Source organism: Anarhichas minor, unplaced genomic scaffold (genome assembly GCF_050575085.1).
Source record: "Anarhichas minor isolate MPS153535 unplaced genomic scaffold, ASM5057508v1 ptg000193l, whole genome shotgun sequence".
Lineage (NCBI taxonomy): Eukaryota > Metazoa > Chordata > Actinopteri > Perciformes > Anarhichadidae > Anarhichas > Anarhichas minor.
Genome location: NW_027466639.1, coordinates 22501 through 35000, shown reverse-complemented (window position 1 = coordinate 35000; position 12500 = coordinate 22501). Strand labels below are relative to the sequence as shown.

The 12500-nt window shown below is 41.9% G+C and overlaps 1 protein-coding gene across 1 annotated transcript in view; it reads left to right on the top strand.

Annotated features, from left to right (window-relative positions):
• Positions 1 to 12500, top strand: part of LOC142944108 (semaphorin-5B-like) — a 73208-nt gene that overhangs the window by 40826 nt on the left and 19882 nt on the right. Inside the window, exons 11-13 of the mRNA XM_076085600.1 lie at positions 8976 to 9093; positions 9617 to 9765; positions 11734 to 11877. Coding sequence (XP_075941715.1) covers positions 8976 to 9093; positions 9617 to 9765; positions 11734 to 11877 — 411 coding nt within the window. The remainder of the gene's footprint in view (positions 1 to 8975; positions 9094 to 9616; positions 9766 to 11733; positions 11878 to 12500) is intronic.

Genomic DNA, 12500 nt, shown 5'->3' with positions numbered 1-12500 from the left:
TGTGTAAGCGTGAGTGTGTGTCTGTCCTCTATTTGTGGTAATTATGTTTGACCCTGGCCACTTGTCACCTGTGGCTAACAGCCGCTCTCTGTCCTCCACCCGGCTCATATCTCTCCATCAGACTCTGGTTAGTGAAGTGATTTATTTTGGCCGCGGCGGCGTGCTAGCTTAGCTCCAATGTAGCATCCATCTCCTCTTTCACGGAGAGAAAGATGGAGGTCCAGGAGAGGATGGAACTACTGGACTCACTCAGAGCAGTAGCACGGTGCTCACGTCTACTTTCAAGACGACTTCTTTTGCAGATATTTGTGTCGCTTTCAAGCTTTTTATGACTGCTTGAAAAATATGGAAACACAAATAGCAACCAGAAGGAGGTGGAGACACAGAATAGAAGAGGAGAAGAACGTCGGGGAGCGTGAAACAGAACAAATCAGACTCTCTGTGTCTGCAGCCAAACCAGCGCTCACAACATCTGCTTACATAAACATTATGTTTATTACAAGAGGTACGATCGTCCTGCTGGTGATAGTTAAACTCTGGTTCAATGTGTGTGTGTGTGAGTGTGTGTGTGTGTGATTAACGCTGACCTGGCAGCTCCGCCCGCCTGCAGCAGGAGTTTAAAACAACATCAGGAAACCACTAAGTGGTCATGGAGGGAAACCGCTAACCATTAGCATCTCTGCTGCCGTGTGTGTGTGTTTGTGTGTGTGTGTGTGGCTGCTTGTTAAAACCATGTTTGTCACATGTTTTAATGCAGCTTTGGTTTATATTTAAGCCTCTGAACTAGAAAACACATGTTTTCTTTAAACAATCGCCAAAACCGTTTATCACAGACAGAAGCTGTAAAATCCATCATTATAGTCAGATTTTCTTCTTTTCAACAGTCCTTGAACACATCATCCAAAGCGACTTACAATTCAGATTCCATCACATTTCTACAGCACAGCTACGGGAGCAATTTTGGGGTTAAGTGTCTTGCTCAAGGACACATCAACATGCGACTAACGGAGCCGGGATCGAACCGCCGACCCTCTGATTGAAGGACGGCCCTGCTCTCCACTTAGCCACAGTCGCCTAATGATTGATGTCATCATAACTGTGTTATTCTGCACTAAAGACATGTTGTAGTTCTCTCTACTTCTAGTCATGATGGTTGTGTTTCCATAGAGGAGCAGAACTTTATATATTGCAGCTAAAAAACAAGTTGACAGAGACTAAAGTGTGACGGAGCTAAAAATGGTCCCGATAGGACTCTATGTGGTGGTCCGTCTCTGTGTGAGACGTCTCTGCTCACATTTCCGTCTCCCAGCAAACCCAATTTACCGTCGTCTGTGGCTGCCAGCCGGTCAGCAGCTCTCTGGAGCTCACTGCTGCTGAGCCTCTACGACCAATCAGAGCAACACTTCAGCGACCAGAAGGACCGAGAGAGACCGAGAGAGATAGAGGGAGACAGAGGGAGACCGAGAGAGACCGAGAGAGACCGAGGGAGACCGAGAGAGACAGAGGGAGACAGAGGGAGACAGAGAGAGACATAGGGAGACAGAGGGAGACAGAGGGAGACAGAGGGAGACCGAGAGAGACCGAGAGAGACCGAGGGAGACCGAGAGAGACCGAGGGAGACAGAGGGAGACAGAGGGAGACCGAGGGAGACCGAGAGAGACCGAGAGAGACCGAGAGAGACCGAGGGAGACAGAGGGAGACAGAGGGAGACCGAGGGAGACCGAGGGAGACCGAGGGAGACATATTTATTACTGCTGCACGACGCTGTTACTTTTATTACAGGCTTTGGTGTCATCATTGTGTTCTCTCTCTGTTTGTTTCTGTCTATATTGGTTTCTCTTCCTTCTCTCTTTTTGTTCAGCCTTGATTTGGACTTTCTTCACCTCCAGCTCATCACTTCTCAAATCCCCTGATGCTGACAAAGTCAAACTACTCTGCTCCCTTTTTGTGGGAAAGTTGTAACATGAACCATAGATTTAAAAGAACGAGCAACATGCTCCGATAACAGAATACGTAGCTCTGCTGAGAGGAAGTAGGTGATGTGTCTCCTGACAGTTACGTTCCCATACAACCAAATTACATTGCTAATGGGGTTTGTTTTGATTGTGTTGTCATTTTAAGTCAAACTATGATGTTTATAACTGAACATAACCAAGTAGTTTTGTAGTTGTCTTTGTTTTGTTTCAGTTTAAGAAAGTGTTTCAAACTGGGATCGTTATCTTGGAGAAAAAACATTTCACCCTCAAAATGTAATTGAAAGAACAGTTTAGTGTTATGGGAATGTTATTTTATAGGAGAAAGAATTGACTGACGTTAGAAGCCTCAAATTAACCGTTTTGGCCGTCGCCATCTTGGTTTTTTTTGCAACCAGTGAACAGGAAGTGACCATATCTGGACTGAGGAGGAGTGACGTAGAGACGTCGTATACGTCTCTGGTAGAAACCTGTCAATCACCGTGTAGCCCCGCCCTAAAGCATCCCCTGCTTTATGGTCTGTTTCAGTGATTCTCTGGTGGGTCGCAAGCCACAGAGATGGTTTGTGGAGCAGAAAGCCGTAGAGAAGCTCCTCCTCATCATTATCAAACTCTTCCGTTATTGTTCATTCCAGCCTTTGAAGCGGGTAATATGGATCTATTGAATCTATCTATTGGGTCCAAGTCACACAGAAGTGTAATCGATGGCCTGGCGTGCAGTAGTATAAATCATAGTATTTCATAAGCATTGATAAATCCATGGCGCTGTCCGTGGTGCTGAAGTATCAGACAGATTTGTAATTGCGTCCCGGCCTTCTGTCAGTTTCATCTTCTCTAAACTATTCACTAAATACAGAACAGGTCATGATTCTAGTCGCTGGTGAATAAAACCAGCTCCTCCTGTTGAATCCCCTTCTGCCTGGAGGATAATGAATCTCTCATTTAACAGTTTTCTGTAAGAAAGAGAAGCATCCAGGTTGAATGTGTTCTCTCTCAGCAGCGCTGATTGTCTCTTTCATTGGTTAAATGAGCTGCAGCTAAACGACGTTCACTCTGTGAGTCAGCGGATGAAAGTGTGAAATGAAACCTTTTGAATGTTGTCTGGAGGATTTAAAAGCTGCTGTCTGTTCTCCGCCAAATAAAATAAAATGTAACGCTGTAACAAAACTCTACAGAGCTCCCAAAGTCACCAAAGATGAGATTCTTTCACTTTATCTTCTGTTATATTTGATAGTGACGAGTCTGATCTGGAGACGGTCCAGCTGATTATCAGGACGTCTCTAGAAGATGGAGAAAGACATTTGTGATGAATCTAGTTAGTAAGTTGGCTGCACGTTATTTGAAACAATAGATTCAGTCAAAGTGTTTTAGGTCTTCAGGTCGTGACCTTTGGCTGCTCGATAATAGAGGATCACACATCTCATGAGTCTGAGTTTCCTCATCACTTCAGCTGCTCATAAATCACGAACACTTTATTCGGCTTGATGATTTGTGTCTGACAATAAACACAGTGCTATAGTATAAGACAAGATTTAAGAATAAAAAATACAAACATATACAATAAAATATGATAAACAAACAAGTCTAAAAACAAATGTTTAGTTCTTGTTTCTTTCCTTTATGTCTCTGTTTCCTCTTTCTATTTCTTTCTTTTATATATATTCATATTTGTCCTCCTCTATCTATCTCTGTCATAATAATAATAATACATTTTATTTGTAAACGATGTTTCTGGACCAGAATCTCTCGCAGCTCGTCTCTGCCTGTCTGCGTTGCGTCTCCTGTTTATTCACCAGAGGATAACATTGTTCGTGGAGGACAGCAGGCATTTTTTGGCAGACGGCCATCTCACTTTTGTTTCCCTCATTTTTTATTTATTTTTTATTTTTTTGGAGCCTGGCACCACCAGAGTCCTCGGGCTGCCTCCAACTGGGCCTAATTGGATGTATTAGCGCTGAGTGCTAGCAGGAGTTGTCTGTGTTTCCCCATTCATCACCAGCAGACTCCCTTAAATGGCCGACTCGGCCCAGCGCAGCGGGAGAAAACAGCCCCAGGGATGAGCTCCGTCTCCTGGGGAGAGGACGAGGACTGAGAGCCTGTCAGCGGTGGGTCTCCAGAGAGACAAAACAACAAAAAAGGCCTTTGCTGGTGTGGAGAGATGGGGAGAGGCGGTCGTGTGCAGTCCTATGTTAGACAGACTGATGCTAATGCATTCCCAGACTGACAGCGCTACAGCTAATAATGGCCGGTTTAAAATCCATAATTTATCACTTCTGGTGATCATATTTGCAATTACACCCCCCGACGGCCGGCCATTAGAGGACGAGGTGAACTGTTGTTTTTATGTCTAGTTGTTTAAGGGCCTGTAATAAAAAGGAGACACTGTGTTTCTATGTTTATGACGTCCTCAAACGATTTAAAACGCCAATTAAACCCCCCGCAGAGAGAACCCAGGCAGATTTATCTCACCGATACCACTCGAGCAGACGTGTATAGGCGAAGCCTTCAGGACAGGAAGTCACTGAGAAGTCGCTTGGCTGGTGTTTTATGCAGCGGCAGAAAAGGTCAGACTGGGAGCTAAACGCCCACTTCTTCCTCTCCAATAGCAGATCCTCTTCTGTTAAATGGCCTCTGGTGAAGGAAGCTACTGGAGAGAAAATACTGACACTGCAAAGCTGGAAGTACATCAGGAGAGAACAGGACGGATGCTACACTGGTTTCACTGTTAGTATTAAAATAAATGATGCAGCATGTATTGTTGTCAATCAAACCTCACAAAGATTCAACACATTTTTTTTGTTTGCTTTGTTTTCCAAGATTTTCCCTCTGCTGCTATTTTTCCTTTGTGCATTGCATTGTGGGATAGCAGTGTCCTTTATAGATCAGTCGTCAACCTCCGGTTCTGAACAGTGAAGCCAAAGCTTCATGTGTTAAAGCTGCATTCTCTCTAGTGTCCACCAGGGGGCGACTCCTCTGGTTGTATAGAAGTCTATGAGAAAATGACTCTACTTCTCTCTTGATTTATTACCTCAGTAAACATTGTAAACATGAGTTTATGGTCTCAATCTCTAGTTTCAAGTCTTCTTCAATACAGCATGATGTTCATTTAGTACATTATGGTCCATTTAGAGTCAAACAGACCATAAAGCAGGGGATGCTTTAGGGCGGGGCTACACGGTGATTGACAGGTCTCTACCAGAGACGTATACGGCATCTCTACGTCACTCCTCCTCAGTCCAGATATGGTCACTTCCTGTTCACTGGTTGCAAAAAAACAAGATGGCCACGGACAAAATGCCGAACTTGAGGCTTCATAACGTCCACAAACCAACGAGAGACGTTACATCGACAACGTCCACTTCTTATAAACAGTCTGTGATATGAATCAGCACAGATTGGCTGAAAGAAGTGGTGAATCCAGATGGATGTAGATATATTTATATAGATATATATTTGTAAGGACACTGATGCAGAGCGACTATTATCATTTCTTGTGTTTTAGGAGCCTGTAGCTGTGTGAATATTTTACCACCATCCTCACCTGCCAAGTGATTTCATTTCTCAGTACTTCTCTCCAGCTGATTTAATTTTCTTCTGGTCTAAAGAGCTCTTTTTTTCGTGATTTGATCAGCTCTTTTTTCTGCATACCGGGTGAATCCTGCTGTAACTGAGTCTCTCTGAGGTCGGGAGTCTTTACTCAGAGCTAATTAGGCCCCACCTCTCACATTACTACCACGTTATTCATTCCATCCTTAAATACGAACACATACATCGTTCTGCTTAGCTGATCACGGTCATGGTGTGTGTGTGTGTGTGTGTGTGTGTCTGTGTGTGTGTGTGTGTGTTGGTAATCAGGAAGCCAAATGAGGCTCCTTCAGCGATGGTGACCGTGCTAACCAGCCATCACTAATACAATGTAGTCGACCTTGAGCCAAAATGGCAGTGCTCCGCTGAGGTTCAGTGATCTGTGGATTCGTGGTTCGACCTCATTATGATTATTGTTTGATTGGTGTTGTAATAGAGTCGCTCGATTAAAACTACAGAAGGTTAAAGGTGAAGGTGCCCGTGGTTAGTGTGTACGGATCTGTAGTAGATCCGTACAGTTTACAGTTAACCATCACAGTGTAAATAAAGTTTAACGTTAACCATCAGAGTGTAAATAAAGTTTAACGTTAACCATCAGAGTGTAAATAAAGTTTAACGTTAACCATCAGAGTGTAAATAAAGTTTAACGTTAACCATCAGAGTGTAAATAAAGTTTAACGTTAACCATCAGAGTGTAAATAAAGTTTAACGTTAACCATCAGAGTGTAAATAAAGTTTAACGTTAACCATCAGACTGTAAATAAAGTTTAACGTTAACCATCAGAGTGTAAATAAAGTTTGACGTTAACCATCAGAGTGTAAATAAAGTTTTAACGTTAACCATCAGAGTGTAAATAAAGTTTAACGTTAACCATCAGAGTGTAAATAAAGTTTAAAGTTAACCATCAGAGTGTAAATAAAGTTTGACGTTAACCATCAGACTGTAAATAAAGTTTAACGTTAACCATCAGAGTGTAAATAAAGTTTAACGTTAACCATCAGAGTGTAAATAAAGTTTAACGTTAACCATCAGAGTGTAAATAAAGTTTAACGTTAACCATCAGAGTGTAAATAAAGTTTAACGTTAACCATCAGAGTGTAAATAAAGTTTGACGTTAACCATCACAGTGTAAATAAAGTTTGACGTTAACCATCAGAGTGTAAATAAAGTTTAACGTGAACCATCAGAGTGTAAATAAAGTGTAACGTTAACCATCAGAGTGTAAATAAAGTTTGACGTTAACCATCAGACTGTAAATAAAGTTTAACGTTAACCATCAGAGTGTAAATAAAGTTTAACGTTAACCATCAGAGTGTAAATAAAGTTTAACGTTAACCATCAGAGTGTAAATAAAGTTTAACGTTAACCATCAGAGTGTAAATAAAGTTTGACGTTAACCATCAGACTGTAAATAAAGTTTAACGTTAACCATCAGAGTGTAAATAAAGTTTTACGTTAACCATCAGAGTGTAAATAAAGTTAAAGTTAACCATCAGAGTGTAAATAAAGTTTAACGTTAACCATCACAGTGTAAATAAAGTTTAACGTTAACCATCACAGTGTAAATAAAGTTTAACGTTAACCATCACAGTGTAAATAAAGTTTAACGTTAACCATCAGAGTGTAAATAAAGTTTTACTGACTCAGTAGAACATGTGTTTCTAGTCTCTGATCTCTGATAATGTTTCATTGTAAACAACCAATCAGAGGAGAGCTAGTAACGTTAGCAGCACCGCTAACGGCTAACCAACGGAGGTTCACTTCAGTTACATTATGATGCCTTCAGGCTCTGCTCAGTGAACATGAGTACTGGCTGAAGGTACATTATAACGTTATCATGATGTGTTCACATGTCATCTGTAAAATGTAGTTTTGGTGATAAACTAGAATGAATCCAGTAGTTTGAAGGAGATGTTTGATGGTTTACAGACTTCAGAGCGTTGAAATGATTTTTAGGACGATGGTGAAAACAAATATTCTGGATCCTTGTAGACCAGCTGTTATAATCACACATCAAAGAGATCTGAATCTGTTAATATGGATCATCAATGATCAGTAATTTGTATCGGCAGCAAATTATTTTATTTATTGCTCAACCTCCGGGGTAAAACCCTACAGGGCTCTTCATACACACCACCAGAGTCTGAGCCAGGGAGGACAACAACACAACAACACAACAACACAACAACACAACACAGCAACAACACAACACAACACAACACAGCAACAGGAGTGCCTCCTCTCAGCTGAACAGAGAGCAGTTGTTCGGTCGGCGTTCCTGAGGCGTCCACATCAGCTGTGCTGGCTTAGCGTCGTCATTACCGGCTTTACATTTAATTAGCAGCCGGTAGGCGTTGTTTCACTGGAGGAGCTCTTCTCACATTTAATCACCGTGTGTGAGGAACACGGACGTCTGCTGAGGAGTTTATGATGCAGATAAAAGTTCACATGTGCTTCAGTCACACTGGTTATTATTCTATTCATTCATTTACCCCCCCCCCCCCCCACCCCCTCTGCATTCTCGTATCACATTTCACTGTTTTCATTACATTTTAATTGTGCATTTCTATTTATTTAAAAATAAACTAAATCCATTTTTCTGAGACTGTAGAATATGAATATAGTCACAGATCAGAACGCTCTGAAGTCAGTAAACCGTCACAAATACTGAATGTTATATACTTTGTTACAGTCATTTGTAGTGTTTTTGTTCTTCATAAAAACACATTCTAATAATAAAGAAATAAAAGATTGTATTTAACGTTGTCCTTGTTGTTTTTAATGATGTATAATAATGTGTTTAGAGCTCGTGTTAGAAGTTAAACAGCTCATAATTCATCTCTAATATCTATTTATATTAACGTGAAAACGTCTCAGTAAAACTTTATTTACACCGTGATGGTTGACGTTAAACTGTGTCATTAATCTGAGGTTCACGTGTCTGAACAGGTTCTCTACAGATCATTGATCCACAACGTTTCCTTTTCAAAGTGTTTTCACAAAGAACATTGTGACTTTAACCTCCAGACGTTATTCTGATGTGGAGTTAAATCTTTGGTGTATTTGAGTGTTGAATTCTTCAAACTGGATGAGAAGTTAAACAAGTTTTTAATCAAGTTTATTTTGCTTCTCTCCCCCCCTCCCTCCTCCCTCCTCCCTCCTCTCTCCTCCCTCCTCCCTCCTCCCTCCTCTCTCCTCCCTCCTCTCTCTCCTCTCTCCTCTTTCCTTCCTCCTCTCTCCTCCCTCCTCTCTCTCTCCTCCCTCCTCTCTCTCCTCCCTCCTCTCTCCTCCTCTCTCTCCTCTCTCCTCCCTCCTCTCTCTCCTGCCTCCTCTCTCCTCCTCTCTCTCCTCTCTCCTCCCTCCTCTCTCTCCTGCCTCCTCTCTCCTCCTCTCTCTCCTCTCTCCTCCCCCCTACAGACTGTGTCTGGAGGCGAGGGACCCGTACTGTGGGTGGGACTTCAGGCAGCGTCGCTGCACCTCATTGGAGGAGAGCTCCAACATGAGCCAGTGGAAGCAGAACATCACCGTGTGTCCGGTAACTAAAGAACCTGATGATGTCATCCGTCACATGACACAGTGGTCGGCATCATCCGTTATCCACGACTCCTCTGGTTGTATAGAAGTCTATGAGAAAATGACTCTACTTCTCTCTTGATTTATTACCTCAGTAAACATTGTAAACATGAGTTTATGGTCTCAATCTCTAGTTTCAAGTCTTCTTCAATACAGCATGATGTTCATTTAGTACATTATGGTCCATTTAGAGTCAACCAGACCATAAAGCAGGGGATGCTTTAGGGCGGGGCTACACAGTGATTGACAGGTCTCTAACACTACAGAGACGTATACGGCGTCTCTACGTCACTCCTCCTCAGTCCAGATATGGTCACTTTTGTAAAGAAAAATAAGATGGCGACGACGAAATCTTTGAACTCGAGAATTCAAAACATCCACAAACCAGTGGGTGACGTCATGGCGACTACGTCCACTTCTTATACACAGTTTATGATTTAAATTAAAATGATCTGACAGAATAAACACTCTTTTTTGTTTTCCAGCTGCGGAACCAAACCACCAATGGTGGCTTCGGACCCTGGGCGCCATGGCAGCCGTGCAACAACGACGACGGAGCGGAGGGCGTGAGCTCGTGCTCGTGTCGCTCCAGGTCATGTGACAGCCCGCCCCCCCCGCTGTGGAGGCCGGAACTGTGAGGGCCCCACCATCGAAGTCTCCAACTGCTCCAGGTAGGAATCATCCACGTTATGTTTATTCTGAGGCATATTTAATACAGTGAAGGTTTGAACTACTCACAGGAATCACTGGAAATTAAGAAATATAATGATTACAATATAACTACCAGTGTGCCAGATGGACCGATGTTTTCAGTCAATATAAGAAAAGACAAGAAATTAAGTATTTTATGTGCAAACAAAGAGGAAAGTACGAACTACGAGGAGTAAAAACATTAGACTACCACGGTTTAGATTACTATGTCACATAATAATCATAATAATCTAGATATTTATGCATATTTAATACAATAAAGGTTTGAACTACCGAGGTCCACTCGTCCAATCTCAGAAAATTAAGAAATAATAATATAATGATTACGATATAACTATTAATGTGCTAGTTGGACAGATGTTTTCTAACAAAATGTACAAACATGTACAAACAAAGAGGAAAGACGTAAAAACATCGGTGTTGTTATTGATTATTTTTTTGCGTTGCACGACGTGTTTTCTCTCATGGTTTCGACCAATCGGAGCTCAGAGAACTCTTCATCTGTAAACATTGACGAAGAGTAGGAGCAGTGATGTTGGTGCTGCAGGTAGAAGCTTTGAAACAGAGGTTTAGGTTACAGTCGCTTTTTATTTAGTGCCTCCTACCCTGATGACATCATGTGCGTTGTGAAAAGACGGCAAGCTGTGATTGGTCGAGGATCATTAGAGAAACTCTTCATCGTCTCCTTCTTTCCTCCTAAAGATGACAGTAAGAAACTCTTCAGCACATTCAGAGAATACCAGAGAAGCACGAGAACAAAGCAATTGAAATCCTGCTCTTAAATCTTTATGAACTGCCGGATGATTAAAGAATAATAGATCGTGAACTGATTTAAAGGACTCAGCAGCCTCTGTTCTGATATTTGTAAAGAAATGAAACCCAATAGTTTCCTTCAGATGTTCAGGACGCTGTCGGGTCAGAAGCTGCTTTGAGCTGCGCTTTTCTTTCATTAAATGAAACCATCACATCTTAATAATACTGTTTAAACTCTGTTCATTGCCAGCTCTTGTTTTAATTTAGTTTAATTTTATTCTATTTAATTTAATTGATTTAATTGTGTTCTATCTTTTGCCCTGATACATGTCTCTGCTTTATGTAGAGCTCCTCTTTGTGTTGTAACCCTCTGAACCCAAACATGTCAATAGTTTAATATTTGTAACATGTGGAGCCTCCATGTTTTTTCCAACATCGGAAACATTTGTTGAATGAATATATATATCATTGTTTTCCATTTTTTCTAAAGTAAATTATCAAAGAAATTCCACTTTCTTTTTTAATGATTTATGTCGTTCTAACTGTGTTATTCTTCACTAAAGTATCTGTACAAGCTTCAAATGTATATATAATAATAAGATCTATCATAAAGACATAGATTGAGGTTATAATGTAGCGTGGCTCAGTTAATGGAGCCCGTAAAGCACATGAGACCGCTAACATCTCTGCGTCCTGACTGACTTTGAAGCTTCCACCTCGAGGGCTCAACTCACAGGACAGAGCACGAGAAACATCACCGACCTGAGGACTCTCATTAGAACATCCAGGTTCTCTATGACACCTTATCAGCGCCTCCGTCTACAGAGGGAACCGTCCAATCAGAGCTCACAGAGAGCAGAGCTCAGACGCAGAGCTCGGCCACCTTCATCCTGGAGGATCGCCGGCGAAGATTCAATCCGTGGTTTCTAAAATTGAATTGTGCTTTTGCAGAAAGTGGCAATTAAATCATGAGAAGTGCTACCCAGGAACAGAGCACTTAAACAGATTGAGTGTGTGTGTGTGTGTGTGTGTGTGTGTGTGTGTGTGTGTGTGTGTGTGTGTGTGTTTCTAGTGATGATTAGAATAATCTAAAAGGTTCTTCATGCGTTTCTCTTTTCCTTTGTCTCCGTTGCCGTAGAAACGGAGGCTGGACGCCGTGGTCGTCATGGGGACAGTGCAGCACTTCCTGCGGTACCGGCTTCGAGCTTCGTCAGCGTTCCTGTAACAACCCGTCGCCTCGACACGGAGGACGGGTGTGTGTGGGGCCGAGCCGGGACGAGAGGTAAATAATACAGATAATATTTATTGTTCAAACTAACGGTCAAAATACAACAAGTCTTTAGTCTCAAGTAGGTTGAGTCTTTAGTCTCAAGTAGATCGAGTCTTTAGTCTCAAGTAGATCGAGTCTTTAGTCTCACGTAGATCGAGTCTTTACTCTCACGTAGATCGAGTCTTTACTCTCAAGTAGATCGAGTCTTTATTCTCAAGTAGATCGAGTCTTTAGTCTCACGTAGATCGAGTCTTTACTCTCACGTAGATCGAGTCTTTACTCTCACATAGATCGAGTCTTTACTCTCAAGTAGATCGAGTCTTTAGTCTCAAGTAGATCGAGTCTTTAGTCTCAAGTAGATCGAGTCTTTACTCTCAAGTAGATCGAGTCTTTAGTCTCACGTAGATCGAGTCTTGACTCTCAAGTAGATCGAGTCTTGACTCTCAAGTAGATCGAGTCTTTAGTCTCACGTAGATCGAGTCTTTACTCTCACGTAGATTGAGTCTTTACTCTCAAGTAGATCAAGTCTTTAGTCTCACGTAGATCGAGTCTTTAGTCTCAAGTAGATCGAGTCTTTAGTCTCACGTAGATCGAGTCTTTACTCTCAAGTAGATCGAGTCTTTACTCTCACGTAG